Source organism: Pezoporus wallicus, unplaced genomic scaffold, assembly GCF_028554395.1.
Source record: "Pezoporus wallicus isolate ANWC-B61680 ecotype Strahan unplaced genomic scaffold, APGP_CSIRO_Pwel_v1 contig_6464, whole genome shotgun sequence".
Classification (NCBI taxonomy): domain Eukaryota; kingdom Metazoa; phylum Chordata; class Aves; order Psittaciformes; family Psittacidae; genus Pezoporus; species Pezoporus wallicus.
In genome coordinates, this window is record NW_026642130.1 from 64,002 (window position 1) to 87,883 (window position 23,882).

The window sequence follows — 23,882 nt, forward strand, 5'->3', positions numbered from 1 at the left end:
TGCGGTGTCACATGTATGATCTCAACCCCATTTCCAGCTGGGTCACCCTGTCCTTCCTCATGTCCTGCAGCCATGGGCTTTGCAAAACCACCCTACATTTGTTTTCCAGGGGGAACCACCTCCCCATATTGCCCTTATGCTCATTGCATAATAGAGGAGACCAGCACCTAAATATACCCACACGGTTTCCCAGGGGTGCCGGGCCTGTGATCACCGTCAGGAGCCGCCGTCAGTGACAAATAGGTCAGGGTGAAGCAGATCTGGGGAAAGGAGAGTCAGTTTAAGGGAAGGGCACAGCTCTAAAGGGATGTCTGACTTCTTCTGGGGCTCCCTGGGGATCCCCTCTCACCTCAGCATCCGCAGCAGCATCACACCAAAATAGCTTCAGGATTTGGGACTCGGCCTCTCCAAGCTCCCCTTACCCAGTTTGTAGAAGAAGGATAACGAGTCTTATGTGCCACTGGGGCTGGGAATGGGTCACACCGCATCCCAGCCCTGGGAGGATGGAGGGGACACCCTGTTTCTCCCCGCCATGGAGATGACAACCCATGGGTGTGAGGTGGGGGATGCCATTAAGGCCCATTAAACCCTCTGTGTTCCCTTCTTTGTCATTTTGCCAGTCTCCAGCTTTGTCCTGCTCTAGCAGAGAATCAAACCTTGCATTCCATCATGCCCACACCCCTTTCAACCCATCACCCCCCCCCCCAGAACTCCACCAAAACCCCTTTTTTTGGGTTTAAATGCATCTCCCCCACACACCCCCTTTCCCTTTTATCCTTTTTTTCTTCCCCCTTTTAAATACGTTTTCCATTATTATTCCCCCATCCCGAAAATAGCAGTTGGGTGTGATGTCACCGGGCTGGTACCCGGTTCGTAGAGCCCCCGGGCCAATCAGCGGCGGCGGCGCTGCTGCTCCAATGGCGGGCCGGGGAGGTGATGTCATGGGGGCGGGGGGGTGATGTCATGGGGGGCTCCGGGCCCCCCGGCTGGGATGCTCCGTGCAGACCCCCCGCGCCCGCGTTAAAGGAGCCCAGAGAGCGCGGAGGAGCAGCCTGAGCGCCGGCGGAGCGGTGAGTGCGATGGGGGGGACCGCTTTGCTCCACGGGGGGGTGTCTGTGTGTGGTGTGTGTGTGTCTGGTTTGGAAAGAGAAAAGTTCTTCTGGGAGGGGTTGAGGAGGGGGCATTTTTCCAGGGGGGTACCTGGATGCCGCTTTGTGCCCGCGACACCCCTCTTTTTCCCCATCCCTCCATCGTCCCCCAGTACATCCCTTTTGGGACGCACCCGCTGCGACCCGAGCAGGTACCTCTTCCCGCAGGGGGCTGGTGTGTGTTCCCCGCCTCGACAGCCGAGCTCGGGCTGCTGGAGAGCTCCTCGCATTCCCTTCTATCTCCCTCGCTCCACGGGCTTCATCCAGCCACGCGTGGCAGCCCACGCCCATGCTGTGGGGATACAGGGATGGGGCTCAGCATCCTCTGCCCCAGCACCCCTGGGGGGAGCCGTACCCCACTATCCCCAGGACCCCGAGGTGGGGGCGTCACCCTGCCCGGAGCACACTCATCCCAAACGCGGGTACAGGAGCCCCCACCCGGAGGGCAGGGCTGGTCTGAATTATTGATGGTGGCAGGATGCTGGTGGAGGTGACCTGCTCCAGCAGGCGCTGAAAGATTTATTCCAGGGAGGGAGAAAAAGAAAGGGGAAGGGAGGGAGGAGGCAGCTGCCACCCTGTCTCTCCTTTGGAAAGATGGGGTGAAGAATCCATCGCTTCAAGGGGGGGAGTGGGGAGCCCCTCCATTCCTCCATCACCTCCCTCTGCTGCTTCTCCCAGGGAAGGGGATGGAAAATGGGGGGTCCCCACCGGCTCAGAGGATCTACAGTGGAGATCAGGGCGTGAAACCCAATGCATGGGTTTCAGAGATGCAGCTCCTTGGGGTGGCATCGCCCCCTCCGCCATGTGCTCTCCAGGAGCAGGATCATTCCCACTGATTCCCAGTCAGTGCATCTCCCTGGGAGCAGGATCATTCCCACAGCCTCTCCACACTGGGTTTTGAGCGAGGTTTCAGACCGGGGGTGACAGCAGCAGCAGGTCCCAAACCACACCCCGCTCCCCTTGGCTGGCCATGCAGGTCGGGGGCACTGGGGTGGCAGAGAGGGAAGGGAGCTCATCATGGAGGATGTTTCCTCTCCAAATGCCTTGAACAGCATCTTCATCCAGCGAGGAGGAGGAATGGGGCTGCTGACAGCATCGCTGGTCATGGACCCCATCCTCCTCCCCATTTCGGGTCTGATGGGTGATGTCTTCATTTTATCCTCCAGCCAGGGCATGAACGCCACGTGAGGTCTGGAAGCAGGGGTTTTTGTAGCACAAAATGCATCCAGATACCAGGGAAAATGAGGATTAGGGCTGGTTGTGCAAGGGATAGGGAGGCACGAGCAAGGCAAATGGTTTTTCCAGCCAGGCACATCCTCGTGCTGGCACACGATCCATCAGAGCATCCCCACCCTGCTTCGGCACTGTGCTTGGCAGGAGCTGCCCTGGGCAAAACCCTTCAGCCAGGTGAGGAGCAAACCCCTGTGTAACCCCCAAACCCAACAGCCCTGGCTCCAGGGGTCACTGAGAAGAGGGGGGCATCTCCAGGGAAGCTGTCCCCAAAAGGTGCCCCCACATTTTGTCCCTGTGTTTCCTCCCCAGCAATCCCTGGAAGCTGTGGGCAGGTTATTTGTGCAATCCCAGTGTCAGATCTCAGCAGGATGAGGGATGAGGGGCTGGGATTTCTCTGGACCCTCCCTTGTTCAGCTGGGTTGGGGGTGTTACTGCTGTGGGACAGCAGTATACAGATACTGCTCCTTCCCTGGGAGGCTGCAAGGATTTAAGACCCTATTTTAAAGAATGGATTTTTTCTTTCCCTTAAAAACAAAAGCCATGAATAATTCCATAAAACAAACTCAGCCCCCATTTTGGCACAGCTGGGAAAACCCTCTGATGCCACTGACACCCCACTGTGTCCCCCCGAAACCTCGAGAAAGGAGGATGGCCCTTGTTTATTCAGGTTTTAATGAATCTCTGGGTGCTGCTGCCCCATGCCAGCTCTTGTGCTCACTCTGGCAGACGGATGGGGAGCCCTGGGGATGCCCCCACACCTCACCCACAGCCACAGAGACCCCTGGAGAGGGGGATGCAAGAGGTGGTCCTTCTGTGTGTGGTCTGGCAGGGGCTGAGCTGAGGACTGCGGCTCTCTAGACGTGAATGGAGGGGCAGCAGGGGTGTGCTTGGGTCACAGCAGAGGCTGTGCAAAGGGGTCACCCTTGTCTGCGGTGCATGTGTGTGCGCATGTGTGTTCCTGCTGCTCCCGGCACATGTGTGCACATGTGTGGGCTGTGCAGGCTCCTTCCCCACCAGCTGCTGCCATCATCCCAGTGCGTGCCCATCTCACCACCAGTGTGTGTCCACCCTATCTGGCGAGTGCATGTCCAACCCATCACACCATCCCAGGGTATGCCTATGCCAACAGCACATACCCATCACACCGCGCCACGTCTGTGTGCCCCTCACACCTCCCAGTGTGTCCCTCACCACACTGGTGGGTACCCATCACACCAGTGTGTGCTCATTCTGGTGTGCAGGGTGGGAGGCTGTGCATGGGCAGTGGTCATGGCAATACCCCCAGCCCCTGAACACCCAGCACTGATCCTGGCTCTTTCCTTCTCCAGGCCCCAGGAACACTCTTTGCTGCAGACACCCAAGGATCTTCAAGCCATGACTCTGGCTGGTACGGTACCATCATAGGGAGAGGGGACAGCATGGCTTTTCTGGCCCTATGTATCCAACCCTCGCACCTACCCCATGCTGGGGCACCCCTAGTTTGAGCAGGACCCCATCCAAACCACCCTGGGGATGGCTGTGCCCCAGGCTAAGCCGTGCCCTGAGATGCTCACAGCATCCCAGTGGGGACAAGCAAGGTGTCATGCGTGTGGTTAACACACCAGGACAGACATAACCCATGTGGCCATCAATAAAGCACCCCACCCCTGAGTGCCTCAGTTTCCCCTTTGCACGCTTTGCTTCCCTAGGTCAGTTCACCCTGCTTGCAACATCTGGGCACATTCAGTGCCGGCCACTATCCCCATCCCTGTCCTCCCCTGGCACATGGAGCCTCCCACTCTTCTGACCCCAATCCCACCGTCTCTTCCCAGCTTATAAAGAGAAGATGAAGGAGCTGCCTCTCGTCTCCCTCTTTTGCTCCTGTTTCCTCTCAGACCCCCTGAGCAAGCCTGCATACACATATGAAGGTAGGACCCTGCTGCCCACCCGTGCAAAAGGGGTGCATGAAGGGAGGGATGCAGGGGTCTGCAGGAATCCCTTGGCATGAGCAGGGTCACCTTCAAACCAAGAGGGGTGGCTCCACAGTTTCTGGCAGTGTCTGGAAGCAGGGGGCTGGGTTGGGATGGGGGGGCTCTGGCAGCTCTGCTCCTTCACGGCTCCACCACGGCTCCACCATTGCACGAAGCACCAGGCGTGGGCGCGGTATTTTTAGGCAGACGGTGCCGGGTGATTCAGGCTGATTCATGTCAGCAGGTTCAGAGGCGACAGCGGCGATGGAGGGGGATGCCCAGCCTTGGGGTGCTCATCCTGGGTAGCTGGAGGTGGGGGGGAATCCGCAGAAAAAGGAGCTTCACGGTCTTGTTCCCATTCCCTGGAGCAGGGTGAACTCTGCCTTGCTTGCTCACCTCTCCCTCGGTGGGATGCACAGCCCCTCATCTCAGCCTCATTAACAGGTGTGCATATCCCAACGCATGACAATGGGGTGCTATAGGGTATGGGGATTTGAGTGAAGGTGGTGGCCCTTTGGTGGGGCTGCAGGTGGAGGTGGTTTGCCCGAAGGGATGGGATGTGTCCGTGCTGGTGGTCACCCCGTGTCCCTCTCCAGCAGACACGGTAGACCTCACCTGGTGTGTCATCTCCGACATGGAAGTCATTGAGCTCAACAAGCGCACCTCAGGGCAGTCCTTTGAGGTCATCCTGAAGCCCCCATCATTTGATGGCATCCCTGAGTTCAACGCTTCCCTGCCCCGGCGACGCGACCCATCCCTGGAGGAGATCCAGAAGAAGCTGGAGGCGGCAGAGGAAAGGAGGAAGGTAAGTCCAGTGGCTTCTGTGTAGCAGTGCAGCATGGGGACATGCCATGGGGACATGCCATGGGAACATGCAAGCTTTCACTCAGCAGCATACACCCACCTCTGGGGACAGTGCTGAGTCTGGAGAGGGTGGTTTTAGCCAGGTGGGGATGGGACCCATGGTCCCCATGACCATCATGTTTACTTTGTCTGCGCAGTACCAAGAAGCCGAGCTGCTGAAGCATCTGGCAGAGAAGCGGGAGCATGAGAGGGAGGTCATCCAGAAAGCCATTGAGGAGAACAACAACTTCATCAAAATGGCCAAGGAGAAGCTGGCGCAGAAGATGGAGTCCAACAAGGAGAACCGTGAGGCCCATTTAGCAGCCATGCTGGAGCGCTTGCAAGAGAAGGTAAGAACCCAGTGAGGAGGGATGGGGCAACATGCTGGGTCACTGGTCCAGGAGGGTGTCACGGCACACTTGGGCACCCTGCATGGCTCTTGGGCTGGCTTTATCCCCTGGGGACACCACCAAAATGGGAGCCACCTCTTCCCTTCCCACCATGCAGCAATACCCAAGTGCAGCATCCCACCCGGGGTGGGGGGTCCTGCCCAGGGATCCACCAAGCCTGACGTGTCCATAGGCTCACGAGTGGTCGGCGGGTGGAGAGCTGGGACCCATACCTTTTGCTTTCCCCATGTCCCACCATGATGGCTGTGACCCTTCACTTTCAAGCTTTCCACCTCCTGGGTGGCAGATCTTCCCCTGGTCCCTTCCCTGGAAGCTGTGGATCCATCAGCTCCCTGGTGGAGCTGGAGGGGTCCGTGCTGCCGTGCTAGGAGATGCTTCCACCCTGCCAGCTTGTGCAGACCTCTTCTCTCTCCCCGAAGCAGGTCTGTTCCCAACCTCAGCATGGAAGGTCCCACCCTCACCACCTTCAGCTCCCTCCAATACATCCCTTCTGCAAGGAGCTCGCCCAGTGCCCTTCTCCAAACGCCTCAGCTAGCCTTGGGTCAGAGGCAGAGAGCACGAGATAATGAAGGACAATCCGAGCTAACCCCATCTCCTTGGGGCTCCCGGTCCATCCTGTCTGGTTGACGTCTACCTCCTAGCTAGAGGGCGAGGACAATCTGTCCCTGAGTGCCTCCACAGTCCTTAAAACACCCCAAGGGGAGGAGAGGACGCTGTTGACCCATCGGTGGTGTCCCTCGGGGGATGAACCTCGCGAACGCCCTCGTGCCTTCGAACCCCTCTGAAGCCGCTGGCCTGCCCGTGGGGACCCTGACGTCCATCCAGCTAACGCGTGTCCCCCCCTCCTTCCCTCCTACCCCCTCCCACAGGACAAACACGCGGAAGAAGTGAGGAAAAACAAGGAGCTCAAGGAAGAGGCCTCCAGGTAAAGAGGCAATGGTTGAACTGACAGCTCCGGGGAGGTGGCAGAGGCTGCCGCAGCGCAAGGTCGGACGGTGGAAGGGTGGACGTTCCTCTGCTTTCTTTGTTCGTGAATGTAAAGAGTTGACCAGTGAAGCCATCCTAGTCGTTTTGGGGTGGGTGGGGAGGGAGCAGAAAGGAGGGAGGGTGGGAGGGAGGGAGCCGGCTTCGGGATGCCCACCTCCTTGGTGGGTCTCGTGTGCCACCCATCAACCAGGTCCGGAGAGACAGCCAAGAGCTGGTGAAGCGGAGGAGGTGAACCCCCCCCAGGGAAAAGCTGGAGGGGGATGAAGTGGGTGGGGAGGGAAAGGGGGGGGAATGTGCGTTGTGTGTGACTTTAATTTGGTGCTGGGCAGGCAGGGCGGGCAGGCGGGCATCCCTCCGGCATCACTCTTCTCCTTCATCCCACCCCATCGATGGGCACCATCTTTTGGCGTCCCTCCCTCTCTTTTTCCCGCCTGGACTCAAGGTTTCTTGCCCCGAGCGAGCATTATTTGCCCATAGACCTTACAGAACCATTTTGGGGAAGGGGGAGAAGAGATCCCCTGCCTTGGAGGTGATCAGAGAGTGAGGCTCACCAGCTCCAAAGGCTTTATGTGTAGGAGATGCTGATGATCCTTTTCAAGGGAAAAAAACTGAAAAGCCCATGACTTCCCAAAGAGCTGGTGGGTTTTTTTTTGGGGGGTGGGGTGGTAAAAACCTCCTGAGAATCATCTCTGTGGGAACTCTTAGATGAAATCCCCTTTTCTGCTTTAGAGCAGCTGGAAAGCCATCGGCTTCTAGAGGTGGTGGCTCAGATGGCTATTGAAAAGGGAGTGAGAGCAGGAGAGGAAAACAGGGCAGGGCTGTGGAAACCATGATGGAAGGGACAAGGAAAAACAAGAGGGAAAGCAGCAGCAGGCAGCGGTCCCAGTGCTGTGGTGCCCTGGCACCTCATCAGCCTCCAACCCTGATGCTAGCAGAGGGTTTGCTCTCCGCTATGGCCAGACAAGGCTTCCCAAGCTCTGATTCAGGTCTGGAGGGAAACGCATCTCTTTACCGGTGCTCCAAGATGCTCATCCAGGCCCCAGAGCCCTGGGGGGAAGAACACGGGAGAGGGCAGCGGGTGAAGGAGATGGGGGGGCTGTTCCAGCTGTGGCACGAGCTGTCCTTTTTTGTATACAACAGTTGTAAATAAACTGCCTTGGCATTTCTTTCGTTTTCTCATGATCTGTGCAGTGTCTTCCGTGTGGCTTTTTTTAGAAGGGGCATCCCAGTGTCAGACTGGGAAGGGGAAAGCGACCAGGGCTGGGGCAAATGAGGGTGGGAGGGAGCTTTTGTATCAAGGGGATGGGTCTGTTTCACCCCCACGGCCCAAACCCCAGCGTGGTGGGACTGCTGCAGCTTTGGAGTCCTTTGGCCCTCCAGCACTATCGGCCCCTTGCACCCAGCTGTGCACCCTGGGCTCATGCACCCCTGGGGCACCCAGTGGTGATGCTCTCCTACACCACACCTGAAGCAGGGAGCTGGAGCCAGATTGCAGCCATGTGCTGGGAGCTGGCTGGCATGGCAAGGAAGCACGGAGGTAGCTGGAGACATGCCGAAGTCTAAGCTGAGGCATTCTGTCTATTCATGGAGCAGGCAACAGGGAAATGTCACATCCTCAAGGCAAGGGGAAGAGCCAGGGATTTCTTGTTCTCCAGCCCTAAGGAGGAAGCAGCACCAACTCCCCTCTTGTTTTTCCTCACCCTGAGAGAGGTGACGGCATCAAATGTTAGGATTAGCACTCCAGAGGGGACAATTGCCCCTTCCTCCTGGTCCAAGGAGGTCCTCCCTGCCCTGATCCTCTCTGATCTGGGCTCAGCAGGCCCTCTCTGACCCTGGGAAGCCTTGGAAGGTGAGTATCCAACCAAAGAGCTGGTGGTCCCATGGGTGTGGGATTCAGTGCCAACATTAAAACAAAGGCCAGGTGGGGACTCAGACCTCCCTGTGAACACAGCAGCCGTGCTCAGGGTTCCCATTATGGGCAGGTATAACAGCAAAGGGGCCGTATCAAAAGGAACCATTCAAGAAAGGACACAGGACCAGTGTTCATAGAATCCTCGAATGGTTTTGGTTTCAAGATCCAGCCCTCACCAAGGATTTCTTGATGACCACCACCCCAGTGCCCCTTTCCTGCATTTTTTCCAGTCTCAGTCCAGATGCCTTTCCCAGCCATGGGACTGGAGACTGCAGAGCATGGGCTGGTAGCCCTTATAAACCACCTCCATCTCCAGTAAGGACACTAGGTCCTAATTATCACAGAGGTGGAAATACTTGCATTGACCTAACACGTCAGATGTAAACTGTCCTTGGACCTTCCTCTGTTTTGAGTAGCTGTGAGCCAAAACAATGTAAGGTCCTGTAGCTGTTCCCCCAGCAAGATACACACATACACACAGAGCTCAGCAGCAGCTGGTAGCCCAAGGTATTCTGCAGCAAGAATGGGCACGTCCAAGTGTGCAGGGGCCTGCAGGGCTGTCTGGTCAGTGCAGCAATGCACAGACCCTGTGGGGTGTCTGCCTCATGGCTGCACTCAATGAGGCTCTGTCATTGTAATTTCCTGCCCCATATCACTTTAGACAGCTCTATAATGCGACCAGCCAAATTAACAAGGCAGGGGTTAGCTTGAGTATGAAAGGGAAGAGTGGAAGAAGGAGCCAGGCTCGCAGTAGGGCATCCTGTCCTGAGGGGAGTCAGACACACTTTCCTCCCCCAGTCAGGATTGAGTGTACAGGGTCATTTGATTGAGTGTTTTTAGTTTCTTGCTTAGCCACACACTGCTGTGTGCTGCCCAAAGCCCAGCACCCAGCAGATCATAGACTCATAGGATGACAGAATCATAGAATGAATCATAGAATGAAGCAGAATGATTTGTCTTAGTGTAGTCCAATATGAATCCCTTAACTTTAGGGGAGTTTTGGGGTGCAGAGTCTTGCAAAGCCACCTGTAATCAGACAACTGTATCAGGAATGCCATAGACGGCCAAGACTGCCAGTCATGACATCAGATACAACAAATTTGATTATGGATGTAACATGATTTGGACCAATAAATAAAAAATAATTAGGGGCTGATTCGGCTTAGAAAAAGATGTGATAAAGTAGAAATAGAGAGAAAAAGAGGAATAAGTTATGGAACTGGGTAAGGAACACGGGAGAATGGGATCTTTCAGTAGATGGAGGATGGATGCCTACAGACAGTGGTGACTCTGACCTGAGTACTCAGTTACATGGGATACCCTTGGACAACCTGCTAGACTCTCCATCAGGGCTATGTACAAAAGGTTTAGCGCAAAGGTTAAAAAGGGAGACATTTGCACCCTGGTATGAACAGATGTGGAGAGGGAAGGATAGTAAAGTAATACAGCAACAGTAGCATGTGATTCATAAGATTTGCAATACCTTTATCATTGTGTTCAATAATGTGCAAAATCAGACTGTAGATTAATAATGATAACATTAATTAATTAGGTTGTTGCTTATTCAAGTGATTTATCAGTGTCTTAGTAGAGGATTGCTTAACCAGGGGACATCATGGCCTTTTGAACACCTGCAGTCCAAAGAGGGAAGGTCAGGTCATGAAAGAAAGGCATTATATTAGAGATGCATATGCCATGAGCCAATAAAGCTCTCCTCCCACTGCTGGTAGTGCCCAGATGTTCATGATGCATAATGGTACAACCGCATGTAGGCCAGCCCATTGCAATTCCCAAACATCATCAGACGTGTCTTAGGAACATCCCCTAAGGAAGACTACCAAGACAAACCCAGCAGAGGGAAAGACAAAGGATGCTGTTTCATTATGTTACAGATGTTAGTCTGTAGGATGCTTGGAAGGTAACTTTTCTGCTTCATTTGCCCAGGAAAAATGAAGTTCCAGGAAAAACGTAGTCCAGAATACTGTAAAAAACCTACAGAAACCATCAAGGAGTGAGCAGAGCATCAGTTGGGAGGCAGGTTTTTGAGAGGAACAGTGCTTTGTCTACAATATATCTGCTTTTCCCCTTTGCTGAACCCTCTTTGAACTCATCTGTGCACATGAAACAGGAAAAAGAGAATCTAATTAAATATCCATCATCAAACACAATAAGGGCTGAGGCCAAGTCCCAGCCTCCATCTCTTGATAACTGCAAAGAGGCAAAGTCAGGAAAAAAGGAGGGTCTCTCACTGCAACTACAAGTGGAAATGTAAAGACAGCAACAATGACTTTTCTTTATCCACTGTAAGGCAGTAAAAAAAAGACTTAAAATCATGTCTAATCATTCCTGTAGACCACTTTTAGGGTGCATACAAAATTGGTTACAAGTTCTTTGCCAGAGAAAGGACATAAAGGTAAAAATGGAATGGAAAAGTTGGAAATCTTTTCATTTTGAGTATTATTACTGCAGCTAGCTCATGTCCACATGTGTAACACAATCTCTGCCAGACAAGGTGAGGGTCACTGCACACCTTTCTCCTCATTTGCTTGTGACACTCTTCCTGGGTGATGCATGCTGGATTTCCTGGCTTTCCCCAGGGCCATCTCAGCACCCTAGCACAACCCTGCAGTGGTGGACCTTCAAATACGTACTCGGTGATGTGAACAAAGAAACTCTGCCAACACCAGAAAGTCCCACCTTACAGCACAGTAACTGGTTTATCACATCCCATGTGGAAAACACACACAGAATTGTTGGTTCTTTGCTCCCTTCTAAAATACCATTGGGTTGGTGGCCAGAGCACTCAGCATCTCCCTTCAGCTTAAGGTTCAGCCTCAGTCCATCATCACTCCATCAGATTTAGTCTCAAGCCTTGGGGATGCCCAAGCCTGGCAAGGACTGCTGCTACCCAGTGAAATGGCAAGCCAAATGCTTGTCTTTGTAAAGCCTTTCTCAGCAGTTACCTCCACATTTTTAGAAGAGCTTTTACCACCCAAATGCTTGTTGAGGGTCTTGACACCTCTGCTGGTTCAATCCTCTCAAAGGCAAACAGGCAGCAAGAGGCATGGTGACATGGTCCCTCCAGGTTCTCCAGCATCAGTTTTTGCTCACAGCAAACTATTTCCAGCTCTCTATCCCCAGCGTTCAATGCGAAGAGAAATGAACACCCCAGGTTCCTTCACGGGGAGAGGTGAGGTCGGAAAGTGCGCGGTCGAATCATCATCACCACCTTCCTCAGGGAGTAGTAGTCTGTGTCCTTCCATGAGTACCACACGATACCATCCGGCCCCAGGGCCTTGCGATTTTTAATGGAGTATCGGCCGCCCTGTGGTGCAGAGGAAGAAGGATGGTCAGGTATGGGAAACACACGGAAGTATCATCAGGAAGGGAGCATCAGAAAACCAATTGCTCTGAAACACTGGAGCAAAGAGCTTAATGACACTATGGTGAAAACAGCACGTAAAACCTAGCATTTTCCAAATGGTCCCAATGGAGCTGGCTTCCATCCATCTCAGTATGGGTCACCTGTACCACAAGTTTCCACCATGCAGCCCCATCCTCAGTGTGCAGAGATGTCACAATACTTGTACCTGACCCGTGGCACAGAAAAAGCCAGGCTGCCTTGGTGCCCAGCACTCATTTTGTTCCCTCCCTGGACAGCAAGGCAATCCAGGAAGGACTGCTGTGCTGTGAGGACCAGCAACCTCCTCCCAGCCCTGGATCTCATGTGCTGACATCTGCATCCTCATTCCTCCACCTTACCTTGTAGTACACCCCATTGAGGTTGGAGAAAAAGCACTGGTGGTACCACCAGCCTCCATGGGAAATCTCAGCACAGATGTTCCCTGTGTCGGGTGTGCTGAAGCTCCTCTTGTTGTGGTACCAGGCAAACGAATCCTCCACTGTCCCGCTGAACCCATCCACATGCAGGCGGTAATAGTTTGCCTCGTCCTCAATACTGCAAGCAACAAAGGTGGAAGTGTTCAATAGGGAGTGTTTGAGTCTCCTTTCCAACCTGGTTGTTGCATTCCTGGTGTGGACACCTAGCAATCATCTTGCTGCTCTGGCCAGCCTCCCTGCTATGATTCATCACTCTAAAAGCCCAAGATTGTGTGTTTTTCCCTTCAGTGGGATGTGCATGATTTTGTCATGACTCAGGGCACTTGTTATAGGGCTGAACCAGGCAGGCTGTGACTCTAAAACCACAATAAAGGACTGCAGCAGCTTTGGCAAGGCAGTCCCTCTAATTACACAGCACTACCTCCTCTCCACATAACAAGCATCCTGCTCTTCACCTAAATGGAGCTAATGAGTAATCTCTCCCTGGGTTAACAAAGACTGAAGGTCAATGCCATTGCACATGACATCTGATGAGAAAAATCAGGATGGCCATTCAGAGCACACACTTGCTCCTGGGGGATGCTCTAATGCACACTTAGGAAATCGGGATTTAAATCAAGTTCTTCCCTGTGAGGGTGCTGAGGTGCTGGCACAGGGTGCCCAGAGAAGCTGTGGCTGCCCCATCCCTGGCAGTGTTCAAGGCCAGGTTGGACGGGGCTTGGAGCAACCTGGTCTAGTGGAAGGTGTCCCTGCCTGCGGCAGGGGTTGGAACTGGATGAGCTTTAAGATCCCTTCCAACCCAAACCATTCTGTGATTCCGTGATGATTCTACTATATTTTTTTTTTCCAGCAGTTTTGGGGTCTATTCAAAGACCTCAGGCTTTAATGTATCTAAAGTTCAGTGCTTCCCTTGAACATCCTCCTGTGGTGGATTACTTCCACAAGCATTTCCAGTAGAGACAGGGAAGGAGTTCATTTGGGACAGTGTAGACAGATCTGGTCACCTCTGATTAAGAAAGGGTGTGACGGGTGTAATATGGATAAATAAAACACCAGTGGAGGGGAAGGGCTATAGACACTATAAGACATTACATCGGGCCCAGCAAGCAGAAGCCATGAATGGAGAGGGCAAAAAACAAAACATGACTAAAATAGGGAGATGCAGGAGGGCCTGCCCAGCAAGGACTCAAAATCCTGGTTTTGACATAGAGATCAATAATTTTTGACAAAAAAATCATATCCCATAGCAACTAGGGACTGTCCATTGCGTCCTGCAGCTCCCTTCCCCTAGGGATGCTGGCCAGGGCTGAATGACACTGAACATTCCCTAGCTTACACAGCAGAAATTGATGGTCAAATCCCGGTGGGAAAGAAAGGATAAACAGCCTGGGCTCAGTCTGAAATATATTCTAGACAGTGTCACTCTGACCTCAAAGGGGTTCCCATGCCTCAAGGTCTCCCAGCACTGAACCAGTTGAACTATGAGAAACAGGGACGGACACCCCAATTTCTACCTGAAGGCCTGGTAGAAGGCATGTTTGTGCTTGCTGTTCCAGTCCTCAAGGTCGATGCGAAGAGAGTAGTCCCCTTGGTTTGTCATCTTGTGGATGTTCTCATTGCCCAGCCAGAACTCGCCATTGAGGTCCCCAAAGCCCTCCTTGTACTCGTTCCAGGTCCGGTTGAAATCAACTGAGCCATCCTGACGCCTCTGGATGACTGTCCAGCCCCCACCTGCCAGGAGAGACATAATGCAAGCTGGGAGCATCCAGGGAGCATCCACGGGGTCCCAGACAGACTCCTTAGTGATGTCATCTAGAGGTGACCACCTTAGAAGGATCCATCTGCAGCTCAACAAGGTAATGCTGCATCCCACCAAGTGGCAAAATAGTGTTGGTTATTGCACAGGGATAAAAGGTCATAGAAAAGTGCTCCCACCTCTCCCACACTGGTTCATAATGATGTTCCACTTTGACTGTCTCAGATTTTAAGGTGGTTTTAGATGAGAGGGAGCTGGTAGTTCTCAGGAGGCAAATGTTTTGGGCCTGGAACAAACCAGAGATCCTGGAGTTTGGAGATTATTATGTACTGTTCCTGCAGCACCACAGAGGCACACGAGCTCTCCCAGTATTGTCTCACTGTCTCCATCTGCTCTCCCATCTGTCCAAATTACTCTCTCCTCTCATTTTATTCCAATATTGTAAGCTGGGGGGGGAGACTGAGAATTGGGACCATCTTTCTATTTGCTGTTTGTACAGCCTGTCACTCTACAGTGTCCAAGATTGTGTTGATGGTCAGGCAAATAATAGAGATGACATAACAGAGGCCACATTGTTTGAACAGCCTGTTTCTTAATGACCAAGGCTGTGTTCACCTGTAGATTCCCCAACAGGCAAGATGCCTACATGTAGGGAGCTGAACCCCTTCCCCCAGAATAGGGTGCGTGGATGAACACATCCATCCAGACCGGAGTAGATCCATGGGGCAAGGAACTGCCCCATTTCCTTGCTGATTGACATTGTTCCTCCAAAACTGAAGTGTTGCACGCTAATTTTGTTAGTAAGTTTGTGCCTTGTGATGACAGGACTGTCTCCATATGAATATTTAGATAGAAAGGGTCGGAGAAGGCACCTGCACCCTCGTTTACAAAAGAAATGTGGGAGAGCATTTATGTCCCTCCTCCTCACTCCAGCACAGTTACAACTGGTGATTGCCCACACATAGCTTTCAACTACACAGAGATGCTCCAGATACCCCCAGTGAGCAGCTGCTACCCCACAAGGGATTATTTTCCCCTAAGCCCTGTGTCATGTTCACTAGTGCAGTGCAAATATCTTGGATGCATGAGGACATCCTAAAGACCACTGAACACCTGCATTCAGGCAACTGAATTTGAGCAATTTGAATTTGAGCAATTCATCCAAACCCTTTCTATATCCAGCAGAGAGAACAAGTCCTCTGTCCTTGGAGAAGAGCCCTTCTGCTCCCACTGACTATAAGGTAGCCTCAGAATAACTCAGATATGAGACACAACTCTCAGGTGGGACAAATCCCACCCAAAGCTCTGCTGGAAGATGCTGTCGGTGCCTCCAGGAGTACCTTCAGTGTCCATCTCACACAGCACTTCAATAGGCATCCCTCCGACTATGGGCATGATGCTGTAGACACCAGACCGCCGCAGCCCATTGTAGTAAACTGAGGCACAATCTATGGGGCAGTTCCTGCCGTGCCTCACCTCTAGGAAAGGAAGCAGAGAAACGCAGTGTTTAGTGCATGGTGTGGAAGAAGGGGCACACAACAAAAGCCAGCACAGTGTTCATGCAGTCAGTCAAATAATCCTGGATTTAGACCTTCTTCTGGAGCTGAAAACCTCCGAAGCACACTGGCTTCGTGTCTGAGGGTAGTGATCAGTGATAAGGTTCCTTAGCTGAGCTCTGCTGGGGCTGGAGAATGGTCTTTGGTTCAACTCTTTTGTTAATGGCAACACAGAAATTATATGAGTTTCTCAAGGCTCAAATTAGATGGTATCTCACACCTTAAAGGTCTTCTACACTGATAAAGAATAGGCTGGTTCTCCAGCAATGGTCAGTGCAGACAAAAGCAGGTGGCTTTCCCTCTCCTAAACTGGTGCTGTAACACAAACCTGGGTTCTGTCTTACAAGGGAAGGGGATCAAAACCATTCTGGTGAATCTAAAGAGGTTTTTAATCGGGATATGATCAGAGGGCTGGAGCACCCCTGCTATGGAGACAGGCTGAGAGAGCTGGTCTTAGTCAGCCTGGAGAAGAGAAGGCTCCAGGGAGACCTTAGAGCAGCTTCCAGTGCCTAAAGGGGCTGACAAGAAAGCTGGAGAGGGGAGATTTAGATTCAATATATGGAAAAAGTTCTGTCCCTCAACCTGAATTCCAGCCTCAAGGGCTGGAAAAATATGCTGGAAAAGTATCAACTCATCCTTCTCCAATGCACCTCCTAGACACGGGATCTGGGGCATGGGGACCAGACTGGCTCATCTAGTTTTGTCTTCTCAAAGACCACCACCCCTTGCCATGGACCCACAACCATGAACTCAGTTTCCCTGCTAGCACCTCCAGGCTGAGCTTTGCAGAGGCTGGCTAGCCTGTGGCCCTGTTCAATCTTGGCATGGGAACCCCTCTGAGGAAAACAACCCAAATCCTGGCAAAAATCTAAATGCATTCATTAAAGAAAAGTGTGAGTAATAACAGAAAAGAGGTTTGTTTTTTTTTCAAAGTCATAGAGTTTCATTAAAACCCTAATTTCATGCTGTGATTTTTGAAGGAAAAAAAAAATTGTTTATGTTTTGTGTGGTTTTTCAGATGACAAACAGTCCCTGAGTCTGTGAGGAAAGCTCATGCAGCTGACTGCAGTGGGGTGATGGTGGGAACAATGCCAGCCTGGTTGTCAGAGCCCAAGCAGGTCCTTGCGAGCATTTTACACTACCCATAGAGACAAAAAGGAGGCACTGAGGGACAGGACCCATCTCCTAGACAGCATGAAAGCCATCCCTAGAGGTGTCCATTGCTCTGAGGAGCCCTCCTGGGAAGGCAGGTTGGGTGAGATCAGACTCCTGGCCAATGCAAAGGAGATTTAAAGCAGTTTCCCCACAGCCTTTTCCTTCGCTACCCGTGAGGGAGGATGAAGTATCCCATCCCATCCATCCCAGCAGCTCCCCGTCACCTGGATGGTGCATCTCCTCCTGCAGCCTCATCTCGGCAGGACCCAGGCAGGTGGGGTTGCGCCAGGCCCAGTCAGTCAGGACAGAAATGTTGTTAATCTGCGCCTGCATGTCGTAGAGCAGCGTGGCCTGGATGTGCTGCAGGGTGCTGGCCTCGCTGTACCGATGCTCCAGGTCCTGCACCCGCTGAACCAGGCTGTGGTTCCGGCTGGATGCCTCCTCGTGCTGTGGTTAGGGAGAAAGGTGCCATGTGGGAGATGCCTGGGGACCGACATGGCCCCAGGACCTCATGGAGATGGGCAGTCAGGGGAGCAAGAGGACAGAGGAGCACTTGCTGCGTGCATCAGCAGAGATAAAAGACCCCAAGGATGGTGCCTGCACCCCATCCCCATACCAGCCCCCAGCCCATCATGGGAACCATAAGTAGCTCAATGTTCCCAGGCTCTGGTGCAGGCAGGGCATGCACAGGCAAGCTGCAAGAACAGGGAAACATATAGGATATACAAACACCCTTCAGTCTGCAACCTGTTGCAACATGGAGGCAGCCTGGAAGAACATGGAAGTGTTTAGCAATGCACCCCAGCTGGGTTTTCCTTCCAAAAAGTTATCCAGTCTCCTCTTGAATCATATTATGTTTTATAACTTTGCAAGGAGCTCCACAGCATCTCAACATGTTGCAATATGAGCCATCTCCTGCTCTCGGGGCATCAGCTGGTGTCCTGTAAACAGCAGTGACAACACCCATGCTATGCAAGGAGGGGATGTGATGCGGGACCCCAACGCCTTTCGTGACCCTGTTGCTGCTTGTTTTTAGGACAGCCAGTCTCTAATCAAATATAAAATACTCAAAAGCTGGCTGGAGATGCCCTTAGCTCATAGCAGGAGAAGGGCACCCCGAGCCCTGCCAGCGCTCACAGAACTGAGTCCAGCTCTGGGGCCACCAATATAAGGACGTGGAATCGTTGTATCAGGTCCAGAGGCCATGAAGATGCTCTGAGGGCTGGAGCACCTCTGCTATGGAGACAGGCTGAGAGAGCTGGGCTTGTTCAGCCTGGAGAAGAGAAGGCTCCGGAGAGACCTTAGAGCAGCTTCCAGTGCCTAAAGGGGCTGACAAGAAAGCTGGAGAGGGGCTTTTGACAAGAGTCTGTAGGGACAGGACAAGGGGGAATGGATTTAAACTGACAGAGGGGAGAGTGAGATGAGCTCTTAGGCAGAAGTTCTTCCCTGTGAGGGTGGTGAGGCCCTGGCACAGGTTGCCCAGAGAAGCTGTGGCTGCCCCATCCCTGGCAGTGTTCAAGGCCAGGTTGGACGGGGCTTGAAGCAACCTGGTCTAGTGGAAGGTGTCCCTGCCCATGGCAGGGGTTGAGACTGGATGAGCTTTATGGTTCCTTCCAACCCAAATCAGTCTAGGATTCTACAATTCTATGATTCTACAAACACGCCCCGCCACCCACTGCAGACACACTCTCCTGCCTTGCTCAGTGCTCCCTGTCCATTAGATGGCAGAACAGGCCTTAAACAGCACCTCCAAAATCCCACAGCAGCCTGGGAACCCCCCTTCCCTCCCCTGGGCAATGCAACAGCTCTACCCCGTGCTCCCCAATCCATCCTGTGTGGGTCTGGCAACCCCAGACCCCCATCTGCAGTGCAGGGGTGCTGGTTCTCCACCAGCACTGCTCTTTTCTGTCCCGAGTGCATCATCTCTTCCTCCATCACCCACTCGGTGTCACTGCCTGGAGCTCACAAACCACCCCAAGACCCTGGAAAGAAGTGAGCTTGTTTATTTTCTATGTCACAGCACCAGGGGCAAATCTGGATTATTAGATGTCTGTGCAAGCATGCAGCTTATTGAATATCCCTGGGAGCAAGAGATTCGGCACTTGAAGCATCCCTACAGGCAAAACTGCCATGGGGCTGCCGAGGGACAGGGATTTCCTTCCGCTGGAGGGTTTGCATCCCAGAGTATGTTTTCTTCCCTTTCAGCTGCTCCCAGGACTCAGCTCACACCTCGGTCCCCATTCCTGCCAGAACACATCTCAGATTGCTGTTCCCAGGAGATGGCATCACCACTTCTGGGTCATTGTACCAGCAACTAACAGAAACTCTATAATATCTTTCCCAATGCTGCTTGAGCATCATCTGTGTGGCCCTGCTGAAAGCCCATTCAGCCTGCCTGTATCCCGAAATCCAGAGCAGCTAGATAGGCAGGGAAGTGGGAATTACAGCATGCAACGCCACGGTGCTTTCCTTTTCAGGACTGCAATGTCTCCAGCTCTACCATAAATCAGCCACGTCCCCCCTGACCTGCTCTGTGAGCTGTGACTGATACAGGCTCCTTCCAGCTCCTTCACCCACACATCAGCTCTCCAAGTAAACCCCATGATGAGCTCTCCCAGACAGTCCCCTCCTCCATAGTTGATACCTTTCCTTTATTCCTGCTGCTGATTAAAGCCAGCACAACCACGACAGCGACCTGGTGCTGCTCCCTTCCCTGCATCCCCCTGCACTGGTGGGACCAGGGCTGTGGTTTTGCACCTCAAGGTCCTGCTCTGTGCATACCCCAGCCATGCAAATGCAATAAATAGGACTGGCAATGCACAGGGAGGGCTGGGTGAGGGGGTTCCTTATGCTCCCTGAATTGCACTGGAAGAAGGGAAGCATGGCAGAGATGGGGGCAACCTGCCTGGCCCAATTTGGTGTCCCCATAAGCCCGGGAGGAGCTGTGACCTGGAAGAGCCTGTTGCTCTCACTCAGCTCAGAAAGGGATGCTGAGCTCAGAGAGATGTCTCCGCTTGGACAGACAAACCCACGCTGAGCTCCACAGATATACTGATGGCAAACCCCAGGGATACCAAGCAGCAGCAGCCGGAGGCTGATTGATGAGGGCGGATTAAGGGAGCAACAGCTCCTCAGTGGGAGGAGATCTGCCCAGGCTGACACAGCGGTGGAGATGCAGGCATGCACGAGGAAAGCAGCTTCCTGGGCTGGGCACAGGCATGGGGAAATGGCCAGAGCAACACCGCAGGTAAACTCCTTGTGGGAGAATCCTAACACTGGCGGGGAGCAGAGGAAAGCAGCTTTGCTGTTGCCTCTGGGTTCCTCCATTCAGCTACAACAGCCTTTGCAGCATGGAACTTTTCTTCTTGTTTCCCCCACTATCCAGTGCTTGGAGGGTGATGAGGCACACTTACTTCTCAGCTAAACTCTCCTGATTTTGAACAGAGCCTGGTGTGACCTGGTCTAGTGGAACGTGTCCCTGCCCATGGCAGGGGGTTGGAACTGGGTGAGCTTTAAGGTCCCTTCCAACCCAAACCATTCTGGGATTCTATGATTCTGGGCCTCCCATCCCTTTGATTTTAGACTCATGGCAAAAAACTGAGGTTGGAAGGAATGGCTGGAGGCCTTCAGCCCACCCCCCTGCAGAAAACAGGGACAATTTCCAAGCTGGATCCATTTACTCAGGGCCTTTTCTGGTCAAAGTCTGGAATGCTCTACAGATGCTCTCAGAGGATGTCCCCTTTCTGAGTGGGGCAGTATCTTGGTGGTTCAGATGTTGCTGGTACTGTCCCCCCAGGTATAAACTACTTGGAGACCTTCAGGTAGGACCTGGGACCTGGCTGCTCTGGGACACCTGAGTGCATCCTGCATCCCTCTACTCCCCGCTGCTGGTGAGGAGCCCAGCAACACCTACAGCAGCCCCATCTCCTTCAGAGCTGCTTCATGGTGTGGTTCACACAGCTTGGCACACTCCAGCACCCTTGAGAGTAACTTGTCATAAAATCACACCATCACAGAATCCCAGATTGGAGGGGACCTCAAGGATGATCTCGTCCAACTTTTCCAGGCAAAGCATGACCTAGACTAGATGGGCCAGCACCTCGTCCAGCCAAATCCTAACCACTTCCCTAGGGAGATTATTCCAATGTCCGATTGTTCTTACAATGAAAAACTTGCCTCTTGTGTCCTGTGGACAAAACCAAGATGGTCAAGTCCGTGCCCATCACACAGCTGGTGTGTGCTGTCCATGCAGCCATGTCTGTCACACACAGATGGTCAAGGCCATGTCCGTCATCGACACAGCCTTTGTTCTCCCCATTTCTTAAACCTAGCAATCAGAAGTATTGTGAGGATCCTTAACCTTAGGCTGTGGGGCTGGTGAATGGAGCTGGGGTGGGATGAGCCTCAGAAAGGACACAGCAGGAATGGTACCATGGGCTGGAGGTCAGGGATTCTCCTGCTCAGCTGTTGCTGTCTAAGATGTGGTCCTTCACTGAGCACCTGAAACTCCACGTGTAATCTGGGATACTGTTATGGGCAATGGGATGGATCAGCAACCCAAGGCAGGCTTGGAGGTGGAGGAGACAGCACAGATAAAACACTGAGGGGTTTGTGGCTGATGTTAAGAAAGATCAGCCCTGGAAGGCTCCTGAGCCAGGAGCAGCTGGGTTTAACAGATATCCCAGCCTGTGGTCAGAGCAATACCATATGCTTCACCGGGCGTCTTCACCCTGCAAACTGCTGGGAGCTGGAAGGAACCACGGGGAGGGACTTACAGGGACGGGAGTCTGCGAGGGGCAGCCCTTTACCTGGAGCTCAAGGGCTTTGATGCGGTGCCGGTGGTTCCTCAGCTCCTCCTGTAGCTCTGAAATCAGCTCCCGCAGCTCCAGGATCTGCTGCTTGCGCTCCTCATTCTCATGGAGCCAGTAGGACACCTCGTCGGTGCAACGGAACAAATCCGGGCACCGCTGCTCGTCCCCCTGCGGCAGCGTGGCCACGATCTTACAGCGGCCGTTGGGCAGCACCTGGTTGCTGTACTCCCCGCACTGGATCAGGCCCGTGCCATCCTGGGGACCCTCGTGGTCTCTGTACGCCGCAGGCAGGGATTTCTGCAGCGAGGGGCTGCTCAGCGTGGCCACGAAGATGAGGGACAGCAAAGCTGCCCTGGCTGAGCTGGTGCTGGGACAGGCCTCCGTCAGGCAGGGGAGGATGGTCCCCAAGGGGGACACACCGTGTCTCATCATCAAACAGTGCTGGGGAGAACGGTGGCAGTCCTCAGGGCATAACATCAGGTCTGCTGAGTGAGGCTGTAGCTATAAGGGAATCAGTAGGGATTCTAGAGCCAAGGACTGAAGGCAAAGGAGCTGCCTGTCCCCGCAGAGCATCCTCCTCAGTCCCAAGCCAGGATCAGTTCCAATGGGAGCTACTCCGCTCTCCTGGTCAGGCTCCACGTTTTCCCCTCCTGCAGAGCTGCCGGTTGGCTTGGAGGGTGTTAAGGTCTGGCTGGGGATGGTCAGCCCTTCGGGAAGGGCTTACTGCCCATGCAGGACCGTGCATGGGAAGGAGCTGGCTCCTGCGAACAAGGCATTCCACTATGCTGCTGCTCCCTGAAATGGGAATCAAAGCAAGGAGATGGATGATGGAGAGGAAGGATAAACAACCAACCCTCCCCACCATGCTGCCTGCCTGCAGCAAACTGACAGGTCCTCCCACCTTCCCTGGCACCCTCCAGCTATTCCCACAGCCCAGGGACAAAGGGCACAGATTTAGGGCTCTCTCCTTGCCCCTGTGCATGACCTTTTCTTGGCAGATGTAACATAGATGGAGTTATCAAATGAACGGAGGCCATCTACATGAGAAGCCCAGACCATCCCTGGACAGGATCAGACTCCCAGTCAACCCGTCCCTGGGGCAGTCTGGATGGACCCTGGCTGTGGGCTGATTGCCCCACATGGGCTCAGGTCCAAAGGGGGTGGAGGGATGGTGGCCTGACCAGCATCCAGAAGAGACAAATACATTACTTTGTCCCTTTTATCCAGAGAAATCAGGGTCCCCTTGAAGCCAGAGGTGCCCAACAGGGACTCCCAGCTACAGCATCATACTCTGGGTCTGCTCCCAAGGTTTATCCCCACCAAAAGCCGTCCCCATCCCACTGGGATGAGGACAGGAAACTGTGAGGGATGTCATGGCTCCCCAGGGGCACCCAAGCTCCCAGCAAGAGGCACCCCAGCTCCCAACATACCTTCAAAAGTCCTGGCAAAGCTCTATGGTGGTGAGAGCAAAGAGCAGCGAGCACTGTCTGGCCATGGGGATCCTGGTGTGACTGAGGGGGCACTAAATGCTTATTCCCCCTGATCCTATCACTGCACTATAAATAGGGCCAAGAGAGCCGCTGGTCTCTGATGACACACAGGAGGGAGGAGCACAGGTCCTGATGTGACCTTATCAGAGTATGGGGAAATAAGCTGGTGCCTCAGCAGGAGGGCATGGCTTTTTCTTGCCTAGAACTCCCCTGTCCCACCCTGGGAATGGGTTTTGGGGAGAGGGCAGGTTCATCCAGCATGGAGTGACCTGCTTCACCTCAGCAGTTTCAGAGAGAAAGCTTTCCAACCTGGCCATGGAGGGGCCTCACGTCAGAGAACAGCCATCACTTATATTGTTCACTAGCCCGGGGCTTCCTCTTTGCTTTTGCAAGGGAGTGATCATAGAATCATAAAACAATTAGGGTTGGAGAGGACCTTAAGTTCATCTGTCAACAGGCTTGCTTGATTACATATGATAACCATTCAGATGAATGAATGAAACAGGAGGTTTCCATATTGGACAAAGCTGTTGGCTGTTGAGTTTTCTTCCCTTAATGCAAAGAATTTCCAGATTATGTTCCCAGACTGATTCCCATGAATGAAACACTGAAACCAGCTCAGGAGGCATCCAGGAACAGAGGAGCTGCCTGGAGAAGGGGAACTTCATTAGCAAACATCTGCTGGGGTGGCTTGGAGAGGCACTAACCTCACTGGTGCTTCGGCATCTATCGCAGTTGGCTCTGCTTTCAGGGTGTAAAACTTTCAGGTGAAGCAGTTTTATTTCTGTTCTT

The 23,882-nt window shown here is 53.1% G+C and overlaps 2 protein-coding genes across 7 annotated transcripts; one reads left to right on the forward strand and one right to left on the reverse strand.

The window, feature by feature from the left end:
• Positions 1-914: 914 nt before the first annotated feature.
• Positions 915-6,664, forward strand: STMN4 (stathmin 4). 6 transcript variants are annotated; one of them, XM_057427679.1, is made up of 6 exons: positions 915-1,070; positions 3,710-3,768; positions 4,193-4,288; positions 4,927-5,135; positions 5,332-5,523; positions 6,003-6,445. In XM_057427679.1, exons 2-6 carry the CDS (start codon positions 3,756-3,758, stop codon positions 6,147-6,149), a joined length of 657 nt encoding a protein of 218 aa, XP_057283662.1. In that variant the 5' UTR covers positions 915-1,070; positions 3,710-3,755; the 3' UTR covers positions 6,150-6,445. The 6 variants fall into 6 exon arrangements, with proteins under 6 accessions (XP_057283662.1, XP_057283664.1, XP_057283663.1 ...); XM_057427681.1 differs by having other exon boundaries at positions 6,006-6,445; XM_057427680.1 differs by having other exon boundaries at positions 4,930-5,135.
• A 4,776-nt stretch (positions 6,665-11,440) lies between these two features.
• Positions 11,441-22,029, reverse strand: LOC130609090 (angiopoietin-related protein 7-like). Its single transcript, XM_057427693.1, has 6 exons — positions 21,598-22,029; positions 17,014-17,236; positions 15,419-15,556; positions 13,837-14,053; positions 12,245-12,440; positions 11,441-11,807 (listed from the first exon to the last, which is right to left on the reverse strand). Exons 1-6 carry the CDS (start codon positions 22,027-22,029, stop codon positions 11,661-11,663), a joined length of 1,353 nt encoding a protein of 450 aa, XP_057283676.1. The 3' UTR covers positions 11,441-11,660.
• Between the last annotated feature and the right edge of the window lie 1,853 nt (positions 22,030-23,882).

Bases quoted from the DNA above. Each gene is read 5' to 3' on its own strand.
- STMN4 (XM_057427679.1), top strand. The intron at 4,289-4,926 runs GTAGGACCCTGC...GTCCCTCTCCAG, and splicing joins GCCTGCATACACATATGAAG to CAGACACGGTAGACCTCACC. The intron at 5,524-6,002 runs GTAAGAACCCAG...CTCTCCCCGAAG, and splicing joins TGGAGCGCTTGCAAGAGAAG to CAGGTCTGTTCCCAACCTCA.
- LOC130609090 (XM_057427693.1), bottom strand. From the start codon at position 22,029: ATGAGACACGGTGTGTCCCCCTTGGGGACCATCCTCCCCTGCCTGACG. The intron at 17,237-21,597 runs GTAAAGGGCTGC...CCCTAACCACAG, and splicing joins TCAAAGCCCTTGAGCTCCAG to CACGAGGAGGCATCCAGCCG. The intron at 15,557-17,013 runs GTGACGGGGAGC...TTCCTTTCCTAG, and splicing joins GGAGGAGATGCACCATCCAG to AGGTGAGGCACGGCAGGAAC.